Source organism: Apodemus sylvaticus, chromosome 2, assembly GCF_947179515.1.
Source record: "Apodemus sylvaticus chromosome 2, mApoSyl1.1, whole genome shotgun sequence".
Lineage (NCBI taxonomy): Eukaryota > Metazoa > Chordata > Mammalia > Rodentia > Muridae > Apodemus > Apodemus sylvaticus.
Window position 1 is genome coordinate 6,456,510 of NC_067473.1, and position 25,287 is coordinate 6,481,796.

The window sequence follows — 25,287 nt, forward strand, 5'->3', positions numbered from 1 at the left end:
ACCCCCACTCCCCGAAAGTCCCATCAGCCCCCTTCCCTCCCCGTTTTCCCACCCAACCCTTCCCACTTCCCTGTTCTGGTTTTGCCCTATACTGCTTCACTGAGTCTTTCCAGAACAAGGGGCCACTCCTCAGTTCTTGTACCTCATTTGATGTGTGGATTATGTTTTGGGTATTCCAGTTTTCTAGGTTAATATCCACTTATTAGTGAGTGCATACCATGATTCATCTTTTGAGTCTGGGTTACCTCACTTAGTATGATGTTCTCCAGCTTCATCCATTTGCCTAAGAATTTCATGGATTCATTGTTTCTAATGGCTGAATAGTACTCCATTGTGTATATATACCACATTTTCTGTATCCATTCCTCTGTTGAGGGATACCTGGGTTCTTTCCAACTTCTGGCAATTATAAATAGGGCTGCTATGAACATAGTGGAACATGTATCCTTATTACTTGCTGGGGAATCTTCTGGGTATATGCCCAGGAGTGGTATAGCAGGATCTTCTGGAAGTGAGGTACTCAGTTTTCGGAGGAACCGCCAGACTGATTTCCAGAGTGGTTGTACCAATTTGCAACCCCACCAGGAGTGGAGGAGTGTTCCTCTTTCTCCACATCCTTGCCAACACCTGCTGTCTCCTGAATTTTTAATCTTAGCCATTCTGATTGGTGTAAGGTGAAATCTCAGGGTTATTTTGATTTGCATTTCCCTAATGACTAATGAAGTTGAGCATTTTTTAAGATGCTTCTCCGCCATCCGAAGTTCTTCAGGTGAAAATTCTTTGTTTAACTCTGTACTCCATTTTTTAATAGGGTTATTTGGTTTTCTGGAGTCTAACTTCTTGAGTTCTTTATATATATTGGATATTAGCCCTCTATCTGATGTCGAAGATCTTTTCCCAATTTGTTGGTTGCCGATTTGTCCTTTTGATGGTGTCCTTTGCCTTACAGAAACTTTGTAATTTTATGAGGTCCCATTTGTCAATTCTTGATCTTAGAGCATATGCTATTGGTGATCTGTTCAGAAACTTTCCCCCTGTACTGATGTCCTCAAGGGTCTTCCCCAGTTTCTTTTCTATTAGCTTCAGAGTGTCTGGCTTTATGTGGAGATCCTTGATCCATTTGGATTTGAGCTTAGTACAAGGAGACAAGGATGGATCAATTCGCATTCTTCTGCATGCTGACCTCCAGTTGAACCAGCACCATTTGTTGAAAAGGCTATCTTTTTTCCATTGGATGTTTTAAGCCCCTTTGTCGAGGATCAAGTGGCCATAGGTGTGTGGTTTCATTTCTGGATCTTCAATCCTGTTCCATTGATCCTCCTGCCCGTCACTGTACCAATACCATGCAGTTTTTAACACTATTGCTCTATAGTATTGTTTTGAGTTCTGCAGCATGTCCATGGTCTACACTAGCATAATGTGCCAGTTGGAAAAAGCCACCTTCAGGGCTTTGGGAAGTAACTCAGTGGAGAAAGTACTTGCCGTGTAAGCATGAGACCTGAATGTAGTGCCCAAGACCCCACATAAAGTCACACAGACACGCATACACACACTCACCGTGTGTCTCTTCCCTTCCTGCCTCTGCTCTGTTAAAACAACCTCCTTATCCAGAGAGCCCTATAATGCAGGCTTATAACTGTAAGGTGGACTAAAATGCCTATTTAGAGAAAGTTAGGTTTGTTTTCCCTTTTCTTTTTTCTTTTTTTAAATTAAACTCATAAAATTTATTTTAAAATATGCAGCTCAGTGTTGACATTTTTTAAGTCATCAAAAAATACATAATAGTTAAATGCCTCTTAAATATAGATAATATCTTGTGACGCTAAAAGTAATATGCACTCAACCAGTTTGGAAAATCTATTTGGACCATTAAACATGATTGAAATAGAAAATAATCTGTTATGAAGTTCTCTATGAAAGGAAATTGTGACATGTTTCTGATTAGACAAAAACTGTTCCATCTCCAAGGGAGAATACAGAACATAACTGTGGCTTCATAGAAATAATTAGGTAGTGTTCCTTTTGTTTCTATTTTGTGGAATAGTTTGAAGAGTATTGGTATTAGGTCTTCTTTGAAGGTCTGATAGAACTCTGCACTAAACACATCTGGTCCTGGGACTTTTTTTGTTAGGAGACTTTTAATGACTGCTTTTATTTCTTTACGGGTTCTGGGACTGTTTAGATGGTTTATCAGATTCTGATTTAACTTTGGTGTTTGGTATCTGTCTAGAAAATTGTCCATTTCATCCAGATTTTCCAGTTGTGTTGACTATAGGCTTTTGTATTAGGATCTGATAATTTTTTGAATGTCCTCAGTTTCTGTTGTTATTTCTCCCTTTTCATCTCTGATTTTGTTAATTTGGATACTAACTCTGTGCCCTCCAGTTAGTCTGCCTAAAGGTTTATCTATCTTGTTGATTTTCTCAAAGAAACAGCTCCTGGTTTGGTTGATTCCTTGTATAGTTCTTTTTGTTTCTACTTGGTGGATTTCAGCTCTGAGTTTGATGATTTCCTGTTGTTTACTCCTCTTGGGTGTATTTGCTTCTTCCTGTTCTAAAGCTTTCAGGTGTTCTGTTAAGCTGCTAGTGTAAGCTCTCTCCAGTTTCCTTTTGGAGGCACTTAGAGCTATGAGTTTTCCTCTTAGCACTGCTTTCATTGTGTCCCATAAGTTTGGTTATGTTGTGCCTTCATTTTCATTAAATTCTAAAAAGTCTTTAATTTCTTTATTTCTTCCTTGGCCAAGTTATCATTGAGTAGAGCATTGTTCATCTTCCATGTGTATGTGGGCTTTCTGTTGTTTTTGTTGTTATTGAAGACCAGCCTTTTTCTGTGGTGATCTGATAGGATGCATGGGATTATTTCAGTCTTCTTGTATCTGTTGAGGCCTGTTTTGTGATGGATTATATGGTCAATTTTGGAGAAGGTACTAAGAGGTACTGAGAAGGTATATTCTTTTGTTTTAGGATGAAATGTTCTATAGATATCTGCTAAATCCATTTGGTCCATAACTTCTATTAGTCTCACTGTGTCTCTGTTTAGTTTGTGTTTCTTCCATCATCTGTCCACTGAGGAGAGTGGGGTGTTGAAGTCTCCCACTATTATGTGGTGTGAGGTGTAATGTGTGCTTTGAGCTTTAGTAGAGTTTCTTTTATGAATGTGGGTGGCCTTGCATTTGGAGAATAGATGTTTAGAATTGAGAGTTCTTCTTAGTAGATTTTTCCTTTGATGAGTATGAAGTTTCCTTCCTTATCTTTTTTGATGAGTTTTGGTTGAAAGTCGATTTTATTAGAATGGCTACTCCAGCTTGTGTCCTGGGACCATTTGCTTGGAAAATTGTTTTCTAGCCTTTTACTCTGAGGTAGTATCTGTCTTTGACCCTGAGGTGCGTTCCCTGCATGCAGCAAAACGCAGGGTCCTATTTACATATCTAGTCCGTTAGTCTGTCTTTTTATTAAGTCCATTGATGTTAAGGGATCTTAAGAAATAGTGATTGTTGCTTCCTGTTATTTTTGATGTTGTTTTTTTGTTTGTGTGGCTATCTTCTTTAGGGTTTGTTGAAAGATTTCTTTCTTTCTTTTTCTAGGTTGTAGTTTCCCTCCTTGTGTTGGCATTTTCCATCTATTATCCTTTGTAGGGATGAATTTGTGGAAAGATATTGTGTAAATTTGGTTGTTATGGAATATCTTGGTTTTTCCATCTGTAGTGATCGAAAGTTTTGCTGGGTATAGTAGCCTGGGCTGGCATTTGTGTTCTCTTAGGGTCTGTTTGATATCTGCCCAGGCACTTCTGGCTTTCATAGTCTCTGGTGAGAAGTCTGGTGTAATTATGATAGGCCTTCCTTTTGGGGGGGGGGACTTTTTCTAGACAGGGTTTCTCTGTGTAGCCCTGGCTGTCCTGGAACTCACTGTGTAGACCAGGCTGGCCTCGAACTCAGAAATCCACCTGCCTCTGTTCCCAGAGTGCTGGGATTACAGGCGTGTGCCACCACTGCCCTGCAGTATAATGTTTTCTTTTGTTCATTTTATGGTTACTAACAACTCACCAGTAGCTTATCAAATCACACTTACTGCTCCTGGAATTTATTTTGAAAATTTTTTGAACATTCCCTCTTACCCCCAGCTACTGCCATGAATTGGGTCAACTCTGTGAGTACTGCATGCACCCTGAAGACATTGTTGTGTGTTAGACATATAGTATATAGCCTGGGGTTGGTGCGCTGCTAAAACTCCATAAAACAGCTTACATGTCATTGTGGCTTGCAATGCTTCTTTCCTATGGGTTAAGAGGTAATTATAACCACCTCTGCTCAGGTAATTATAACCACCTCTGCACCTTCCTGCCAAGACTTTTGCCCCTTTCACTTTGTAACACTGTTGCATTGTCCCTGAGAACTATTGTGCTGGGTGTTCAAGATAGAGAGAAACATTGTTTTGCAGCCATTTCCCAGTGTTTTGTTTGTTTGGATTTATTCTATTTATTTTATGTGTATGTGTGTAAAGTGCCCAAAGAGGACACAAAAGATCACTGGATCCCCAGAACTGGATTTAACTAGGTGACTGTGTTGTGTGCTTGGTACTGACCCTGGGCCTGCTTCCAAAGTGACATATGTTCTTAACTGCTGAGCTATGTCTTCAGCCTGACGTTGTCTCTTGTAAACAGGAGCCCGAATGATGGTGATACTAGTTGCTAAGAGTTTCAGATTCTTGGAAACATTTTTCAAAATAGATTTTGATTTTTGGAAATTACTTTAAGGATTCTTCTTCAGTGGGGATAATTCCCGAAGGCATAGGCTTTACTTAACTGTCAGCTGGCACCAAATAATCTTTGGTTTGTTCTAAATATTTTTATTCATATATTTTTTTAAAGCTGGGGTTTTATGAAGCCCTGGGTAGCTGTGGACTCACGAACTAGCTGAAGATGCTTAATTCCTGGTCTTCCTGTCTCTAGTTCCTACGTGCTGTCATCCAGGACAGCATAACCACACCCAGCTGCTGCTGCTTCTGCTGCTGCTTCTTCTTCTTCTTCTTCTTTTTTTTTTTTAAATATTGTAGTGTTGTATAGAAACTTAAGGGTATTTTTTATTTAAATAAAATCTTCCTTTTTCTGCAACATTGAAAATAAACATAAGGTAGAAGGTTTGCTTGAACTCAAAAGTTCAAGGCTAGCCTGGACAACATAATGAGGCTCTGTCTCAAAAACAAAAACAATCCTGAAAAGCAGCCAAATCCAACCTACCCAGTAGAGAAAATTTAAAAAGATAATAGTTTTGGATGAGCGTGAAGGAAATTAGAACTATTATACATAGCTTGTACTGTACATTAAGCAATATGGCATTTCATTAGAAGAAGGCTGACTGTGGTTGCCACATAGCCCGACATTTCTCCCCTGAGTATGTAACCACAAAAAGCAAGAAGGTAATGACCACATAGAAGCTTGCGCATGGATGTGTACAGAAATACGGCTTTTGATAGGCAAGGGGTAGAAACAAGGAGTTTAGATTCCAGTTGAGTAAATGAATAGAAAAAACTGCTGTGTGGAGACTGGGGCTCAGTGGTCAAGCGTGCTTGCTGCTCTTGCAGAGAACCTGAGTTTGTTTCCCAGAACCTACATGGTGTCTTATGACCATTTTAAACTCCGGCTCATTTGTACATGCGAAACACACACATAGAGTAACTAAATCTTTAAAGACCACCATGTGTCTGTATAGGGGATATTGTTCAGCAGTAAGGGAAGTAAATAACTGATGTGCGCTACCCAACATGAGCCTCAGTTATTACGCCAGTTAGAAACCAGCACTCGGACTAGGGTGGCCTTTTATATAGTAGGCTGCTGGGACTTGGAACCTGGGCCCTTAGCTATAAAACGCCGGTGTGCTGATGTATGTCTGCACTGGTGAGGCAGACACAGGAAGTTCCCTGAAGCTTGCTGGGCAGCCATTCTAACCATATTGGTGAGTTCCAGGTTCAGTAAGAAAAACCCCGTATTTTTTATTTAAAATAAAGTGGAGAGGAGGGAGGGAGCTATTGAGGAATCCACCTACTGTTGACACCTGGTTCCACTCACATGCACATAAATGCATACACATTGGACATGTTTACCCAAACACACAGAGACCACTTTACATGAGACAGTCACATAGCTCAGTAGTTAGGACTATTGGAGTTGGAGGGAGACGGGAAGCCACCGCTCATGCCTGTGGGAGTTCTTGATGGAGTGAGCAAGTGTTCTGAATTAGGTAGTATCATATCAATACACATGGTAGTGTAATTTGATATTTTAAAAGATGCACTCATTTTTATTTTCTATGTATGAATGTTTGTCTGTGTGGGGTATGTGCACTGTGTGTTCCTTGTGCCTGCAGAGGTGAGAAGGTGGCACTGGATCTACTGGAACTGTGCTTAGAGATATATGCGAACCTAAGTCCTCTGTCAGAGCGCTAAAGCCCTAGATCTATTTTCATATAAAATTCTTATCAAAGGCATTACGTCTGTAAACATAATTGAATTCCAAAGTAATGCACATTGGTTGCCTGTGAAGAGATAACATAAATGTCTATCTGTGTGTTACATATGGAAAAATTACATATTTTGTGAATAAGTTAACAAAATAAAGTACTAATAGGTCCTTTTCTTTGATTTATTTTACTCTGACCAGGTCCTTCAAGGGTTAGATTATCTACACAGTAAGTGTAAGATAATTCACACCGACATAAAGCCGGAAAACATCTTAATGTGTGTGGATGATGCTTATGTGCGAAGAATGGCGGCCGAAGCCACCGAATGGCAGAAAGCAGGTGCTCCTCCTCCTTCTGGGTCTGCAGGTGAGGGAGCTGGGCCCTCAGTGCTTCCAGCTGCGTGAGGCGAGGCCGGGAGTTTGATGTGTGCATACACTTTAGGAACTTTCTGTTAAGAGTTTGGATGTTTGGATGTTGAAAATGACTTTTGCTTCGGATGATGTTTGAGTTAATTCTCTTGTTTGTTTGTTTTTTATTTTTTTTATTTTTATTTTTTGAGACAGAGTTTCTCTGTGTAGCCCTGGTTGTCCTGGAACTCACTCTGTAGACCAGGCTATCCTTGAACTCAAAAATCCGCCTGCCTCTGCCTCCCAAGTGCTGGGATTACTACCACCAGTGCCCAGCTAAGTTAACTTTTTTTAACTCTTTGTTTACCATACCTTTGCCCTGTGTGAATTCTTAACTCTTGTTTCATCTTATAGCGTGCTTGTGTGGTCCGTGTCTCTGTGGAGAATATAGGACAAGTTTCTTGTAGCCTATCTGCAGTCTTCTTGGGTTTTTTTTTTTTTATGATTTAGGTTTCATAACAATTTTCTTGTCTTAAACTATATAGCTGTCTCCACCTCCATTTAATCAATACATTTGGTATTAGCTGTGGAAGCTCTTAAGGTGGGGACGGGGAAAGGGAACAGGGACTTGAGAGTTAGTTTAGTTTTCCTTGTAAAGTTGACAGGATTCTTTGGGGAGACTGGAATGCTGGCTGTGCTTTCCTCTGGTCTGACTGACAGGGCTCCAGAGAGAGGTGCTGTTGCCTCATCACAACTGTCATTGTGATGTTTACATACCAGCTCACGCAACCAGTTTACGAAGCCTTGATGCTTGCCAGGCTGAATTCTCCAGCCCTGGCACAGTGTGCTGTGCTGTGTGGTTTGGTTCACTTGTGTGGTGCTTTCCCAGTAGTTTTCAAACTGTGTATCTTCTCATCTAGCATGTTCATTGTCTTGTTTGCAAAACATGTTTGGTTCTGTGACTGATTGGTAACCTCTTCCATTTCTTTTTCTCTTTCCTCTGCTCAGTTTGTGAGTGCTTTGAGAGAGGCTGTTTGTAAGAGAAGTGGCTTATGTACATAGCTTCTCCGGTGGCCTTGCACACTGTTTGAATTGCATAAACTTTTTCTAGATTCCTATCTTTAGCAATCTCTGAGGTTAAAGTTTTTCAAAGATGAGTAGATATTAAAAGACAGTATTATTTCATTTTGCAAATCAAATTACTCAAAGGTGCCTGTTTCCTCTGAATACCTATTCTGTTCTGTTTTGTTTTAGTGAGTACGGCTCCACAGCAGAAGCCTGTAAGTATCTACACGTGCACTCAGCACACCAAGAGGGGCTGCTCACTCCTGAGCTTTATGTTACAGTTGCCATTCACATAGAAGGGGGCATGCTTGTAAATGCTCTGTGTCGCCATGACTTCTGCCGTGAATGGGAATAGCCATGGCTGCTGCAGAGCCGCTTCCCTTCCTGGACTCTCTTGGCTGCTGTTGGCCAAGCTCGGTGAATTACAAGGTTTTAGTTCAAGTTTAAAATCTATTTGTTCCAGAATCTTTTTAAAATGGCTTGACCTCCAAGTATCCTGTTTGCCAAAAAACATTTTAATTTTTATAGCTAGCTATTCAAGTGAGAATGAGCATTATCTATTCTGTGATCCTGTCGAATCACTGCACAGTGGGCTTGGAAGAGAAGTTCCAAGTCTGATGCATTGTTACAGGGGGGTCCACATCACTTTCCCAGTTCTCCCTGACCGTCAGGGTTGGGTTTGTGGGTCTACGGAGCTTTGTAGGCTCTCGTGCGGGCCCTTTCTGGGCTTTGTGCCGTAGCTTGACGCAGGTAAAATGTGGCTTTTCCTTTTGTGATTTTATATCATCTGCTTATTTCTGAAAGTTCATGATATTGGCTGTTGTCCACAGAGCTTAGTATCAAAGCCGAGCTCAGGTGCAGCGCTGTTGGCCTTTGTTTTGGCATGTGTTCGTTTTGTTGTTAAGGAGTGAAAATGACTCTGGATACAAGCAGTAGCAGGGAGTTTTCAAGAGAAGATTCTCACTGAGAGCTAGATATTTCATGGTGCTCAGCTCTCTGAGACTTGTCTCCTAGAAGTTAGGGGAGGCTAAGAGTATGAGCACAGTCGTGCCCTCAGCTGGCCCTTCCGCGGGCTCGTGAGGATGACTGTGTATGTTGTAGGAAAGCACAGTTGAATTTACCATGTTACCAACACTTAAACTCCAGAGGAGAGTTTTAAAGAGTGCTTTTCTGACCCATAGTGTCATACTCCCACCTGACCCATACTTTCTTGCCATGTTGTAGATAGGAAAAATATCTAAAAACAAAAAGAAAAAGCTGAAAAAGAAACAGAAGAGACAGGCTGAATTGCTGGAGAAACGCCTCCAGGAGATTGAGGAATTGGAGCGAGAAGCTGAAAGGAAAATCCTAGAGGAGAACATCCCCTCTGCAGAAGCGTCCAGTGAGCAGGATGGAGACTTCCAGCCAGAGGCAACGCTGCAAGCAGCCGAGCTGGAGGACACAGCTGAGGAGGAGGTGGCAAAGGACAATGGTCAGTACAGCTGGGGCAGGAGGGGGCCGCTGGGTGTGTGTGAGCTGCACACAGGGCTCAGCTCTGAGCCACAGCATCTGACAGCACGTGTGCTGCTGCTGCTGCTGCTGCTGCTGCTGCTGCTGCTGCCGTGGGCAGTAAGGACCGCTTCTCTAGCTTCTTGTTGGAGATTGTGGGCAGCAGCTCAGGTGCATTCGCAGAGTGTCTGCCAAAGAAGGTTTTTGAAAGGCAGGGGAGGGGCAGGGGGATGTTTAGAAACATGTTAATGTTATGATGACCCTTCCTTTATTTTGTGATTAACCCTTTGCCCAACTTTAATGCAGCACAGATCTTACTCTAAAACAACAGAAGAAAGAGTTAATGGCTGGAGCAATTGATCAGTAGTCTTGCAGAAGAACCAAGTTTGGTTCCCAGTATCACCAGTGTAATGTTCTTGTAGCCACTCAGGACTCCAGCTGTAAGGGGTTCATGAATGTGTTCACAAACACACACACACACACACTTTAAAATGAGAATCTTAAAGATCAGGAACAGTAATCTTCTTTGAAAAAAAGAAAAAGAAGGGATTGAAGTGAAAGTCCAGTTTTATAATTTCCCCCTCAGAGCTAACTTGTCCCTAACTTCTGCCTATTAAATAGGCAGAAACAAGATTTTGGAAGCCATCTTACCTTGACAAACAAAAGACATGTTTTGTCTGAGATATGTTACAAGTGGCTCTTAGGTGGGTGTGGTGCATGTGCAAGCCTTTGACCCTAGCCCTTGGGAGGAAGAGGGAGGCAGAATTCTTGAGTTGGAGGACAGCCTGAGCTGCACAGAGAAACCCTGTCTCGAAAAAAGAAACTAGAAAAATATTAAAAAGCAGATCTGTTGGTGTGAGTCCTGACTGGGACTACTATGCGGGGAGAATCACGACCCCTGATCTTAACCCCATCTTCTTTAAGGTGAAGTTGAAGACCCGGAAGAGAAAGAAGATGCAGAGAAGGAAAACACCGAGAAGGATGAAGATGATGTTGAACAGGAACTTGCAAACATAGACCCTACATGGATGGAGTCCCCTAAGGCCAACGGCCATATTGAAAATGGCCCATTTTCACCGGAACAGCAGCTGGAGGAGGAAGAGGAGGATGAGGATGACTGTGCGAATCCCGAGGAGTACCACCTGGATGAACCGAATGCAGAGAGTGATTACACCTATAGCAGCTCCTATGAACAATTCAATGGTGAATTGCCAAATGGACAACATAAGAGTTCAGAGTTTCCCACACCATTGTTTTCTGGGCCCTTAGAACCTGTGGCCTGTGGCTCTGTGATTTCAGAGGGGTCACCACTTACTGAGCAGGAGGAGAGCAGTCCGTCCCATGACAGAAGCAGGACGGTTTCAGCCTCTAGTACTGGAGATTTGCCAAAAAGTAAGTGCCTGTTTGCATCTCCGTCGGCTTGCTCTGGGTAGGGACACACCTATGGCAGACACTGTGAGGGAGTGGCCACAGGCAAGAGCCACAAGAATGTACCTCAGCCCTTACATTTTAATGCTTGCATATTCAAGAGCAAATGGAATGCTTTTAGACTATATACCTAAACTATATCCTCTAGGCTTGCTCTTACTCTCTGAAATCCTAACCCTGGGCTTTATTTATTTATTGTATATTTATTGAATGACATCAGATAGTTAAAATGCCTTCCACCATTACCAAACTCATAGCTTTCTAGACACAACCCTCTTCTAGCTGGTAGTAGTAGTTTTAGGCTTTCTTTCTGTTGGAGGGAACACCTGTCTGCTTTCAGGTATACCAAGAGACAACTTGTGTTTTATTTGGATAATTGGCCTTGTTTATACAACCCTGCTTTCTTTTTGTTTGTTTTGTTTTGTTGTTGTTCTGCTTTCTTTTATGATACTGGGTTTCTCTGTGTAACCCTGGTTGTCCTGGAACTTACTCTGTAGACCATGCTGGCCTTGAATTTAGATCTGCCTGCCTCGGCCTCCCAAGTGCTGCGATTAAAGGTGTGTACCACCACTGCCTGGCTGTATAACCCTGCTTTTGATAAAGCATGATAACAGATTATAGATTGGCTCTTACATTCTTGTCTACCTGAGGGCCTATCTTCAAACCCATATTTTTGGTGTAAGTACCATATAGCAAATTGCAGAATAACTTAGGGAAAATTGAATATCACAGTTGATTTTTATTCTGGCCCTTAGTGAAAAAGTTGAGTAACCTTCCTATGCTCAAATAGTACATGGCAAGTAGTTTAGCCAGCCTGATGAACGGCCAGGAGACTCTAGCCTGTTTCTCCTGCTGTGAGGAACTAACTGTCTTAGCCTTGGTGTCGCTCCCGTGCAGTGATGGCTTATGCCTCGCCCTTGCTCTGGCCAGAAGAAAATAAAATCGCATTTCTGGGCAAAGGTGGCAGAGACCTGTATCTTCTCTGCATTTCTTGTTTCTGTTGCAGCTGATTTTCACATACAAAGCAATTTGAAATTTTACTATAGTTTTTCATTATTTTTCATGTGATAATTTAGGACAGTATCTTTAAATATAGAAAACTGAATTCCAACTTAAACTTAATAACCATGAGACTTCAGTTTCTTAACCTCCTTGTGCCTCAATTTCTTTTTCTATTAAAAGGAAGTAATGGTCACATCTAGTGGTATTACCATTGAAGCAAATGCTGTGTACTAAATTATGTGTGAAAATGTTTCAGTGCACGTATCTCAGTTGTGTAACATCTACTAACAGCTATGCTTGTTATTGCTGTGACACACTGGCAGTGTCTGAGGCCTAGGCTCAGTGGACCACTCAGCATAGTGTTGCTAAGAGCGCATGAGTCTTGGTCCTTTGATTTATTCCACTTCCCACACCATTGTTGACTTGTTCTGGGAAGCCACGATAGGTAGGTGCGGGTTAAAGCCTAAAAGAAAGAAATTCTTTTTAAAAAAATGTATGTGCATTGGTGTTTTGCATGTGTGTATGTCTGTGTGAGAGTGTCAGATACCCTGGGACTGCAGTTACTGACAGTTGGAGCTGCCATGTGGGTCCTGGGAATTGAACCTGGGTCCTCTGGAAGAACAGCAGATGCTGTCAAAACTGAGCCATCTCTCCAGCTCCCAGAGAGAAATCCTCATTAAAAAGAGAGAGAGAGAGAGAATTTATAATTGTAGTGAGCGAGTGAGTACGTGTTCTAACTTATGAAATCCAAAATTCCAATGTAGAAAGATTATTGAATTCAAAGCTCATCATTTTCATGTAAAGAATGCTACATGAAAGAGAGGTGTCTTGTCTGTTGATTGGCAGGATGCTGTGTGCTGCCCTGCCTGCTTTGTCTTGGCAGAAGTTAAGTGGACAATAACTCATATTTGGGCTCTGCTGTCTCCCCCAGGAGCCCGGGGCTTCCTGGGCTTGTTCTGCTGTCCCTTTGTCAGTGTGTATTACCCTATTTTCTCTTCTTACCTTACTCTTGGCACGCTGAACTCTTCGGGTGACTGATCTGCGCCTGCCCATGATTTCCACTGGCTTCTGTGGAATTGCTGGTTCAGTCCCTGTGTGATCTAACTACTGAGTCCCAGCAGCAAGTGAATCCCGGGAAAAAAATGGAGTGAGCTGTGTCTGAGCTGCTGTAGGTGAAGCAGCAGTGTTGTAGGGCCTCTCTGGGTCTTAACTAGAACACTGCTGTCGTGAGTTGATTATCAGCTGCTGTCTTCTTTTCCATCATAGGCCCTATATTGTTTTTGTCAACTTGACACAAACAAGTCACCTGGCAAGGGGGAGCCTTAGTTGAGGAATTGCTTCCATCAAGTAGGCCTGTAGGCATGGCTGTGGACGTGCTCTTAATTAATGATGGAGGTGGCATGGCTCATCTCACTGTGGGTGGACCACACCTGGACAGGGGGTTCTGGGCTGTATAAGAAAGAAAGTTAGGTAAACCATAGGGAAGAAGTCAGTAAGAAGCATTTCTCTGTGGTCTTTGTTTCAGTTTCTGCCTCTGGATTTTTGCTTGAGTCCCTTCCCTGATGTCCTTCAGCTATGGTATATAATGTGGAAGTGTTAGCCAAGTAACCCCTTTCCTCTTCCAAGTCGGTTTGGTCAGGGTTTTATTATAGCAACAGAAAGCAATCTAGGTCACCCTTGCCAGCCCTTTCTCAAAACAGGCCCCCCTTGCTCGGCCCTGAGGCACAGGCCTTGCGTGACCATATTGCTTCAGAAGCCTGCTGTTTCTATCTCTATGCTGTTCCTAGATGCCTTTCTGACTTCCGAATCACTCTTCCAGCTTGCTACTAGAGTTTTACATCACAGTAATTAGATGAATCCCCTGTTCCTAACTCTTCACAGCTCTTCATGGGCCCAGCAGTCAGTCCTCTCTACAGTGGCACAGGGCCTCTGGGCAACACAATGGTCAACCGAGGGACATAAAGGAATTATTAGGAGTCTAGCTCAAGAAATATCTATATATCCTCTACTTATATTTAGTATTAACATTTTAACATGGTATATGTTGTATATAGAAACTGCATGCCATAGATAATAGGATACTTAATTTTTAAGTTATTTTTAAGTAAATATTTAAATAAATATTTAAGCATTTATCATTAGAGGAATGAACTAAAGATGATTTTGTTACTTAACTCAGTCCTTACTCAGCTTTTCTCTTTAGTTTGAAAATTGTCTTTTATTTTCCCAGATCCAGGGTATGATAGAGCAGTGTACCACCCCCCTGGAAAGCAAGCTTTGGTGTGAGTTTGTGTTGTCTTTGCTATTCTAGAGAACAGTAGAAGACAGGCCAGGAGTGAATTACATTGTTTGAAGAACTTAGATGCCAGGTGACAAGATGTAGACTCTGAAGTCGTTTGATGGTCCTTGAAGGATGAGATGGGATTTGTCTTAGGTCGCTGGCTGCTAGAACAGCTGGTAAAAGTTTCTTGTCTCCTGACTTCAGAAGATGTCCCAGAGCAGAACGGTCTTGTTAGTTTGCCTGCTTGGTCCATGTGGAGCCTTTCCTTCTCTGTCCTCTCAGTCAGCCCTTGTGACACTGCCACGGTGTGGACCATGTGTTTTAGGTCTTGATCCTTACGTAAGGATTCTTTTAGATGCATAGCTGTCCTCCTCTCCCTGCTCCCCAGATGATGGACCCAGCTTCTGTTTCCCACAGAGCATGAGACCTGAGCATCCCTCCGTGGATGCTGAGCCCTCCAGCCCGCTTCCTAACAGCATGCTGATGGCCGGCCCCCTCTGGCTGGTGGGCCCTGTCTCCCGTGGTACAGCTGTAGGCGTGCTTCACCGTGGATACTGTTCACGCAGTGCCAGGCTCCTGCTGGAACTTGTCCCACGCTTCCATCCAGTGCCACCGTCCCAGGCATTTTTCTCGGGCTGGCAAGATGGCTTAGTAGGTAAAGTCACTTGCCTCCAAACCTGATGAGCTGATTCAGTCCCCAGAACACACAGAGATTTATGTGATCTCCATGCAAATGTGGTGCCCCTCCCTCCACAGCAAAAACAGATTTTCAACATTCGTTCATAGCCATCTCTCCTCTAAGTTCTGTTTTCCTTTGAGGTATACCTGGCTTTCTGACGGTCCATGAATTGCTTGTGTGCTTACAGTATTGCCTGTGTTCTCCTCCTCTGTCCCTCCCTCCCTCTTTCTCTTTAGAAGATAGCGTTTCTCTGTGTGTTTCTGGCTGTCTAGAACTTAGAGCTCTGCCTGCCTCTGCCTCCCTAGTGCTGGGATTAAAGGCGTGCACTACACACCTAGCTCTTCTTGCCTGTACTGTCAACTAGAGCATGACGTAAGTTTTCTAATTTGAGTGTGTCTTTTTCTTGACTTCTGTCATCAAAGTGGCATATTGAAGGGGTTTGGAAAGTGTTTTTTCAGGGAATGGGTCAGTGTTGTCCTTAATTGTTGTAGTTCTGCCCCTCGTCTGGATAGAGAGGCTGTTTGTACTTGTGTTTTAGGGTGTTCCAGTGCCTCCTAAAATAAACCCTGCCGCTTTTATTCATCCTGTAGTGGAAGCAGAGAAAAGTTACTGGCTTTACGTTCTGGAAGGGAAAGATTGGCAGCAGGTCATTTGTCGATATGGTAGGTCATCATGGGGTGACATAATCTAAGGAGGCAGCCTGGTTTCAGGCACACAAAGATTGTGCTTTGGGTGTGAGTGTAGCTGTGTTCACACCCGCCTTTTGAGTGGCCCTGCAGGCACGTCCCTCCTCTCACCTGACCCTGGCACATGTTGAGACAGGAAATCACTGCACAGCAGCATCTGTTTCCTCTCTGTGCCTGTCTGGCCCAAGCTGATCCCCTCGGCTTCAAACGTGGACCGAGCAGAGCAGACTCGAGGCTTCAGAGCCACCCCAGGGCTCCCGAGATGGTTCAGGTCCTGGTAGCCCTCCTGCAGTCTGCACTGCTGCTGGCAAAGCTGCCCTGACTTCCTGTGTGGCGTCTACCAACACTGTGGTTCCTCGGTGTCAGCACACCCTGAAAGGCTCTGGCCCATAGCAGCACTTGGTGAACCAAAAAACCCCAACAAGGTTCTGCACTGAGCTGGGCTTTCTTGGTAATCTGTAAACTCCATTTCAATATGACTAATACGGTAAGAGTGTGAAGATGAGTGTGGTTGCGATGTAGACCCCAGGCCTGGACCTGCTGTAGAGACTCTCTTGCAGTCATCCTACAGGTGAGCCAACTGAACTAATGAATTGCCCTAAAGCCTACGTTTATGGCCAACTTCAGCTTGGGAAGTTTGACATCTCCCTTGTTCAAAACTACGTCATAAGAGGTTAACCACTGCCTATAATTTAGTTTGCTGATAAGCTCCCCTCTGACACTTGGTGTCTGCGTGCCTGCTTAGCTGAGGCCGATGCTGGGACAGGGTTGCCGTCAGCCTCAAGGTGCTGCTCATGCTCAGGTGGCACTGAGCGGCTTAGAAGTAACTGTCGCCCGTGCTTACTGTTCTGCGGCATCAGTGTTTGACCAGTGAGCTGGATACGACCCAGGAGGAATGGCCCCCATTGCAGGATTCTGTTCGGTCCTGCCATTCTGCCTGGCAAGCACTGCTCACACACGCGAGCCTCTGGTCCCAGTGCTAACGCTCTGCTCTTTGCCCATGGCAGCTAAAGCCCGGGCAGCTGACCTGTTGGTGAACCCTCTGGACCCACGGAATGCAGATAAAATTAGAGTAAAAATCGCTGACCTGGGAAATGCTTGTTGGGTGGTAAGTAGCATTCTCTTTTTACATTTTAATTGTGATTTTATGTGAGAATATGCTTTTGTTTTTTAAATATTTATCACATCTATTCCTTTCCAGCATAAACATTTCACAGAGGATATCCAGACACGTCAGTATAGGTCCATAGAGGTTTTGATAGGAGCAGGCTACAGCACACCTGCAGACATTTGGAGTACAGCATGCATGGTAAGGACGGCCTTGCTACTTTCTTCTTAGACACTGTCCTCTCCTTAATGCTCTGATGGGGTGGGGTCTTGTTAGAGTTCATCCTCTACTTTAAAAGATGGAAATTGTACCTGGGTGTCTAAGCGTTAGGAGAATTCTCGGATATGTTGTGTCTCAGGAGACATGGTCTCTTCTTCAGGCCCTGTGAAAACCATTGTCCCAAGAGTCAGATCCATCAGAGGAATTATTGCTTTTAGTCTCTGGAAACTTGTAGGTGTTTCATGCTCTTTGTCACATCCTGGGGTAAAATCAGATGCTTCTCCCAGGAGAGGGTGACGGCACCACTGGCACGTGGCTGATACATACGCAGGCTCTCTGGTCCACTTCCTACGAAGAAGAGATTTTTTTCATCTGCCCATGCGCAGTTGCCTTCACCTAATGCAGATACAGTACCCTGGCTTCATTTCTGGCATGTGCCAGCACTCCTGAGACAGCAGTGGGGACACAAGCTTCCTTGGTTAAAGTCTATTTTTCTAGGATCGTAGTGTTGCTTTCCTGACAACAGGAAGAACCCCTTTGGCTTGGGCAGTCTGAGTTTGTGTCTTTCTAGACTCACCACACATCTGTGCGCAGGTGTGGTGTGTGCAGCACAGGTACACATCTATGCACATAGATGGGGGCGGTGTTTTGTCAAGCTCCTGATGAGGTTAGGCTGGCTGCTGAGGGCGGCGCCCCAGACCTTGTTTGTTGTTTTTCTGTCCCAGTGCTGGATTTGCAAGCCTGTGCTGCTGTGCCTTGCCTTCTTATGTGGGTTCTGGAGATCAGACTCCTGTGCTTCCGTGGCAGACACTACCAACTGAGCCATCTCAGCCCAATGTCTTTTTATTTGTTTCTTTTTTTGAAATGTAGCCCAAGCTGGTCTTGAAACCGAGCTTGTTGAGTGTTGAGAGTGCAGGCATGGCCACTCCCCAGGCTCCAACGTCGTCCATCCCCTGCTCTACCCGGCACTGATGCGCCTCACACACAGGAGCCAGTACCCGTGTCTTCACTGTGTATCGCAGCCAGCTTAGCTTGCTCTTCTCAGTGGGATCTGTGTTGTTCTTTGATGGAAAAGGTGGCATGAGTGTGCATGTAGCTTCCAATGCTGTCGTATTTATACTATTTAGCCTTACTTTATTTTATTGTAGTTCTCAGGCAGAACCCAAAGGTTCACTAGGCAAGTGTTTTTTTCCAATTGAGTCACATCCTCAGATCTTGTATTAATTTTTATAGAATTTTTCTCTGGATATTTAAATGAATGGGCTCCTATTCAAGGTCTAGTACTCATCTTCTTAATGGAGGGGTGGAGGTTAGAGAGGGAAGGGCAGAGGGTGGAGGGGATGGGAGAGAGAAGGCAGAATAAATGTGATGGCTACCTGTTCAACTCAATTAGCAATTGTTTTCAGTTTTCTGTATTTTGTGTTTGTTAGTTGCAATATAAAAGCATTTTAATCATTTAACTTTTTTATAGTGTGTGAATGTTTTGCCTGCATGTATGCATGCATTGTGCATGCCTGGTGTCTGTGGAGATCAGAAGACAGTGTCTGATCCCCTGGGACTGGCGCTGCCATGTTTATCCTAGGGTGTGAGCCTGTATCTGGCTATGCAAGAGCAGCAAGTGTGAGAGCGTTGTGCAAGTGTAATGCTGGGAGGTAGGAAGAGGAGATACCTGAGATGACTGACAGAGCCAGATATGAAATACCATGTGTTCCTAAATTTTTGCCTTGATAATTCTAGAAAGTAATTCTAAAATTATTAAAAACTTTCATTTTTAATGAGAACCAAAAATCTAGTTCTTAGGCTGAAAGAAGCCACAGTTCCTGTGACAATTGCTTTGGATTTTGAGGACACTGTTATGGGCAGGCTTTTTGTTTTCAGTGTGAGGGTAAAGGGAAGTGGAGGCAGAGGCCTGGTCAGAAGGAGAGGAGAGCAGATGGGTGCTGTGTGTGAGTGTGTGTGTGTGTGTGTGTGAGTGTGTGAGTGAGTGTGTGTGTATGTGTGTGTGTGTGAGTGAGTGTGTGTGTGTACTCCATTTTAGGTGGTGGCAAGGCCAATTTCTGTCTGTCCTCAGCAATACAGAAGGCCATATGCCAAGGTTGCCATGGACTAGGCTCTGAGAACTCTCTGAACCCTGAAATCTTAGGCTTTTAATTTTGATGATGTAAACCAGAAAAGTAGTTCAGCATCACAGGTGTGTGGATAATGGTGGCGCTGCTGGCCTGCTGTCGCTGCTGGCCTGCTGTCGCTGCCGGCGTCCTGTGCAAGGCTGGTTCCTGTGCTCTGTCCTTTCACTGTGTTCTTGTTGCAGACATCAGAGGATACCGAGAAGATACTGCTTCTGTCTCGTTTTGCCTCCACTTTCTGGAGACTGTTTCTGGTGATGTGGTGCTCCTAGGGCTGCTTAGTGATGTCTGTCTGTCTGTCTGTCTGTCAGTGCCTATGAGATACGTACTTTTCAAAAGAATAAGTTTTTGCTCCCTGCCTTCAGGGTTGTAACTGAGAGCTTGCTTGCTGTACCTAGAGAACCAGCTGTAGAGAAGCCGTGTTTGCCTACCCTTTTGCCCTGAGGTTACATCTGTGCTAATGCCTGGCATGGATAACACCATTGCTATTGTAGAACTCACTGCCTGTCCAGTTTTAACAGAGGCTGCACTGTAGACAGAGGGTTGGGGCTGTGATGGGGCCCCAGCTGCTGCAGGGAGGAGAGCTGGCCTTTGTAGCAGGAGAAGTCCAACCACGTGATGAAGCGCTGCGATTTGCCAGTTCATGGCTTTGGGCGTCAATGTGTAATACATATTGACACAAAGCTTGTGTGCTGAGGTGTGTGAATACCTCTTTGTATTCATGTGCTCTTGTATGCATGGGCAAGTCCTTATGGTGAGTCCTGTCCATGATCAGAATAAAAATCAAACTTAATTCTCACATGCTTCACTAGGAATTCAGCACTATGCATCATGACCTGGGTTAGGCAGAGAGAAGGAGGCACCTGCTTGCCCTCAAGCTGAGAACAGACAGTGACCCAGGGGAAAGTCCCCCAAAAGGGACTAGACCAGAACAGAAGGAAGACTCCAAGGTTGCCAAATATTGAATATTAATTATACAACATGCCTTAAGGAACAACTTAGTAAGTAGAAAGCAGGAATGTTTCCTGTTTTCACATCTGCTAACCTTACAGCCTTGTGACGGTGCGCCGCAACCCTGTGACCACCCCCCCCCATACACATCTGCTAACCTTACAACCCTGTGACCACCCCCCATACACATCTGCTAACCTTACAACCCTGTGACCGCCCCCCACACACACATCTGCTAACCTTACAACCCTGAGACCGCACACACGCGCGCGCACAGACACACACACATCTGCTAGCCTTACAACCCTGTGACCACCCCCCTACACACATCTGCTAACCTTACAACCCTGTGACTGCCCCCCCCACACACATCTGCTAACCTTACAACCCTGCAACCGCACACATGCGCGCACACAGACACACACACATCTGCTAACCTTACAACCCTGTGACCGCCCCCCCCACACACACAAATACCAGTGTTTGTGTGGTCATGTGTGCTTGCCCTGTTGTCATTCATAATGAGGAGGAGTCTCATCACTGTCCAGAGGGCGCACACTTTCATGCCCCCACCCCTGCTGCTACTTAATCTCATTCTTTTGTTTCCTTCCTCCTCTTTTTTTTTTTTTGGTTTTTCGAGACATGGTTTCTCTGTGTAGCCCTGGCTGTCCTGGACCTCACTCTGTAGACCAGGCTGGCCTCAAACTCAGAAATCCGCCTGCCTCTGCCTCCCAGAGTTCTGGGATTACAGGAGTGCGCCACCACTGCCCGGCTGCTCCTCCTCTTTTTTAAAAAAAAAATATTTATTTTTATTGTATGCGTATGGATGTTTTGCCTGCATGAATATGTATGTAGCACATGGAGGCCAGAAGATGGAATCAACTCCTCTGGAACTGTAGTGAGCCTAACACATGGGTGCTGGGACCTGAACGGTGGTCCTCTACCAGCAGCCAGAGCTGGTAAACCCTTAGTTATCTCTCCGGCTCCTCCTTCCCTCCCTCCCTCCTTCCCTCCCTCCCTCCTTCCCTCCTTCCCTCCTTCCCTCCTTCCCTCCTTCCCTCCTTTCCTCCTTCCCTCCCTCCCTCCATCTTTTTTTTTTTTAAATATTATGGGTACACCGTAGCTGTCTTCAGACACAAACCAGAAGAGGGCATCAGATCCCATTACATATGGTTGTGAGCCACCATGTGGTTGCTGGGATTTGAACTCAGAACTTCCGGAAGAGCAGTCAGTGCTCTTAACCACTGCACCATCTCTCTGACCCCTGTCTTTCTTATTTTTCAAATCATTTCATTGATAGCCTTCTACATCTAAACACTACGTTGGAAACACTACGTTTGATTTTTATTCGGATATTGATTTATTCCAAGTGCTGTTCAAAATACTTCCCTTTTCCAGAGCATGTATCTGATGATCTGTCTCACTGTAGACAGTGAGAGGCAGCTGTAAGGACGTCACAGGACGGACACAGGCTAACGAGGGCGAGGGTGAGGGCAGCCAGGCTGGCCCCGTCCCTCCCTGCGGCTCTCTCTTCCTATCAGGGCTTCCACAGTTGCCTCCTGACTTGCAGATTATTGAATTGTTTTACAGACACAAAACATTATCATCCACTTGGAATTGGTGCCAAATTTGTCTTTCCATTATCAGAGATTGGTCCAGCTTCCATGATTGTTAACTGGGTATTAAATGTTACTTGGCTGGCTACGTGAGAGTCCCGACCTAGGGTCTCCCAACCTAGGGTGCTTCCAGCTGCAGTGCTGGGTGGTCAGGCTGTCTTGTGCTGAGGTGCTGTGCTCTGTTAGACCCTAGTCTGCCCCAGGACGGGAGTCCTGAGTTTATACTCACCACACAGGCAGCTGATCACAGTTTTGCTATCTTGTTTTTCTCCTCAATTAGCATGTAATCACTAATCATGTCTTTACAAATGAAAGATATGGCTGCCCTGTTAGTTAAAGACAGCTGCAAACCTGTACGTGCATCTCAGGAAGTGTTCTCACCCTCTGGCCTGGCCATTAGAAGGAAGCGGGCACTAATGATGGGGCAGCACTCAGAGATGGCTCTTCAGCAGGAATGGAAACCCATCCCACAGGAAGGAGAGGTGTTAGCATGGCCACCACCTACTCACAAGTAACAACAAGCAGGGAGAGCTTTACACAGCAGCATTAAGTATGGGGAAAACTAGAAATGGGAGTTAATCTTTAAAAGACAAATTGAACCGAGCAGTGGTGGCGCACACCTTTAATCCAGGCACTTGGAAGGCAGAGACAGGCGGATTTCTGAGTTCGAGGCCAGCCTGGTTTGCAGAGTGAGTTCCAGGACAGCCAGGGCTACACAGAGAAACCCTGTCTCGAAAAACAAAACAAAACAAAACAAGACAAACTGATCATCAGCACAATAGCAGTTGCCGTCTTTGTACATCTTACACAGTGGGGTGCTGAGCAAAGGGGCTTTCAGGAGTAAAACTGAGTGGGCTTCTCTCCACACTGAAACTCCGGGTGGGTTGAGGAGTGGGTGGCAGCGTGTGTGATGCTCCCTGCTGTCTAAGGAGGGCCTGCAGTGTGCTTTGCTGCGTGTGGTAGAAGGGAAGGGCCTCTCGTTTCTAGGTGTTGTTCTGCTCGAGTCAGAGATGAATGAAAGATGATGAACAGTGTGGTGACGTGCCAGACCTTGGTTGTGGGGAAAGCACCACAGGCCCTGCTCTATGGGGCCTTGGGCGCACATAGGCCTGCTGCAGTCCTAACACTGCGCACTGGGTAGATACGGTGTGCGGCCTCCAGAACTGTTGCTGCCTCTCCAAGTGCTTGGCTCTACTTGCTGTAGTGGGAAGAGAGTCATAGCTCCCCTCTCCCAGTAGAAGGCACATAAATATACCTGCAGCTCCTGTGAACTTTGCTCGAAAAAAACTAGGGGTTGAACTGTCCTGGGCCGCACTCTGCTCTGCCTTGTAGTCCTCTGCAGATCTAGGCTTCCCCTTGAGCCAGCTCTGAGGTGTTCAGCATGTCCTCTGTTGTCCTAGGCTTTTGAGCTGGCTACTGGAGACTATTTGTTCGAACCGCATTCTGGGGAAGATTATTCCAGAGATGAAGGTGAGTGCTGGTTGCCTGCTGAGTCCCTTGATGTGGGTGTACTCCTTTAGAACTTCTAGAGAGTTCTATTTGCATTGTTTACTGAAAGAGCCATGCTTTGGTTTTCAAATACCAAATTCAGATGCTTTTCCTTTGAGTTTAAAGCACTCTCAGTGCCAGTGGCTGGGCAGGACTCGCCTGAGGCCCCAGGGGCCCCTCTGTGGTTTCTTTGTCCACAGCTCCGCTGCCCATTTTGCTGTCCTGTTTGGGAGTTCAGTTGAAAACCAGGGAATTCAGGCTTGAATTCCTTCTGTAAAGCTGACCACCTTCATGCTTCCTCGCTTGCCAAGCTGGGGTGCCTGCAGTGCTGGTGTCAGCCACTGTTGGTGTTCTAGTTGGTGGCTGAGCCCTGCCAGTCCCCCAGAGCCCTGCATAGATGTGCTGCAAACATTGTTGATGTGAATCGATTTCTGAGTTTTACTAACTTCCCTTTCCCTCTTCTCCCTCCCCCTTCCCTGTCCCCTCCCCCCTCCCATGCCCCTTCTGCTCTCTCCTCATAGACCACATAGCCCACATCATAGAGCTGCTAGGCAGTATCCCAAGGCACTTTGCTCTGTCTGGAAAATATTCTCGGGAATTCTTCAATCGCAGAGGTAGTACCTCTTCTCTTTGAAATGTGCCACGATGCAGACAGAAATGGAACAGCTGCTGTAGCAGCGCTAATGCCACCAAAGCGGTTCTTCCAAATTCCAAAAGCAGCCAAGCAGAATATCTGTGCTGGGATGAGTGCTGACCGAAGACTGAGTCTGGGCTGTGATGTGGTCACTCTGTGCACTGGGCCCTGCTTAGTGCCCAGGGACAGCTGGGTGCCCTTAACTCTGAGTTCTGAGTCAGCTGGGCCAAGGCCACGCAGGTCGTGCTCCGTTTCTGTCTGTGCGGGCAGTGACCGTGTCTGCATGCAGAGTACTGATTAAACTGTCGTGTGTTTCTGTTTTGCTGGCAATGTTTCCCAATGCAGATCACATAGCATTGATCATTGAACTGCTGGGGAAAGTCCCTCGAAAATACGCTATGTTGGGGAAATATTCCAAGGAGTTTTTCACCAGAAAAGGTAACGGTACTTATACAGCGTGATCTTCTCCCAATAGGAGAAATTGTGCATTCTTATTTGAACAGTGGAAAAGATCAAAGCTTTTCAACTGGGGAATTCTGCTGAAGAAGGTACTCAGAAAATAATCTGAAGCCACCTGGTATCTGTAGAGTGAAACCTTCATACAAAAGCAGGCTTCCAGCAGTCCTTTCTCAAACAACTACCTCTTAACCTCACTCCAAGCACCAGCATGTATATTCCCATATTTGTAGACAGGACTTCAGCTGAATTTTGGGAGACTAGATTCAGCTGGGTATGATGACTCAGGCACCCCTGTAATCCCAGCTCTCGGAGCCTGAGACTAGAGAATCAAGAGTCCAAAGCCAGCACAGATTACAAACTAACAGAGCTAGGCTTTTCTTTCTATTCTTAGTGTTTGTGAGACAGCCTCGGCACGGGTTTCACGGATGGCCATGCGTGCTTTCCTGGGTGTGTCTGAGTTCTTTGGCATTGTGTGGGCCTGTAAAGCCCTGTGGCCATGGATTCTGGGTTAATAGTTCGCAGATAGTACCAACCCTTAAATATCCCTCAATCAGTGGGTCTCTCTGCTCAGCCTAAAAAAACAAGTCCTCAGAAAAAGCTGGGAGTAGCAGGGTGGGGAACTCAGGTCCATCTTCAGCTACATTGAACATTAGAGGCTAACATGGGCTGTGTAAGCTCCTGCTGATAACAAAACACCCTTCAGGTACTGTTGTCTTGGGAGCCTGGTTTTACCAGCTTAGATTCAGTTGTGATTACATCTTCCTTACATTTTGCTGAAGGACCTGAGAATTAGTTGGTAAAGTGATCGCTGTCTAAGCGTGAAGGCCTGAGCTCTATCCCAGTACTTACGTAAAAAAGCCAGCTGTATTGGTGCATGCACTGTGATCCTGGTGCTGTGGACACAGAACACTGGAACCCTGGGCCTCTCTAGCCAGCCAGCTGGCCAGGTCAAGCTTCAGGCCCCAGTGGACTCAAGAGAAGGTAAATGGTTCCTAAGAAGTAAGCACCCTCAGTTGTCCAGTGCACGCACGCACGCTTACACACACACACACACACACACACACACACACACCACTCACACTCACTTGAGTAGGACATAGAGTTCAGTACAGGTTATTTCATTTTTAACTCCCCTTTCTTTCTTCCTCTCCTTGTCTTTTTAAATTACATTTATTATTTCCTGGGGAGGTCATAGGTGACATGGTATATATGTGGACACCAGAGGACACATTTTCAGTTGTTTCTCTCTTCATACCATG

The 25,287-nt window shown here is 44.9% G+C and overlaps 1 protein-coding gene across 16 annotated transcripts in view; it reads left to right on the forward strand.

The window, feature by feature from the left end:
* Positions 1 to 25,287, forward strand: part of Srpk2 (SRSF protein kinase 2) — a 178,298-nt gene that overhangs the window by 144,149 nt on the left and 8,862 nt on the right. For 9 of the 16 annotated variants that reach the window (XM_052173063.1, XM_052173066.1, XM_052173078.1 and 6 more), the window contains 9 exons: positions 6,655 to 6,820; positions 8,056 to 8,081; positions 9,091 to 9,337; positions 10,279 to 10,746; positions 16,438 to 16,538; positions 16,632 to 16,739; positions 22,848 to 22,917; positions 23,457 to 23,549; positions 23,915 to 24,007. In XM_052173063.1, the coding sequence (XP_052029023.1) occupies positions 6,655 to 6,820; positions 8,056 to 8,081; positions 9,091 to 9,337; positions 10,279 to 10,746; positions 16,438 to 16,538; positions 16,632 to 16,739; positions 22,848 to 22,917; positions 23,457 to 23,549; positions 23,915 to 24,007 (1,372 nt within the window). Of the gene's footprint in view, positions 1 to 6,654; positions 6,821 to 8,055; positions 8,082 to 9,090; positions 9,338 to 10,278; positions 10,747 to 16,430; positions 16,539 to 16,631; positions 16,740 to 22,847; positions 22,918 to 23,456; positions 23,550 to 23,914; positions 24,008 to 25,287 lie in introns of those variants that run through there. The other 7 variants (XM_052173064.1, XM_052173070.1, XM_052173071.1 and 4 more) reach the window with 7 other exon arrangements.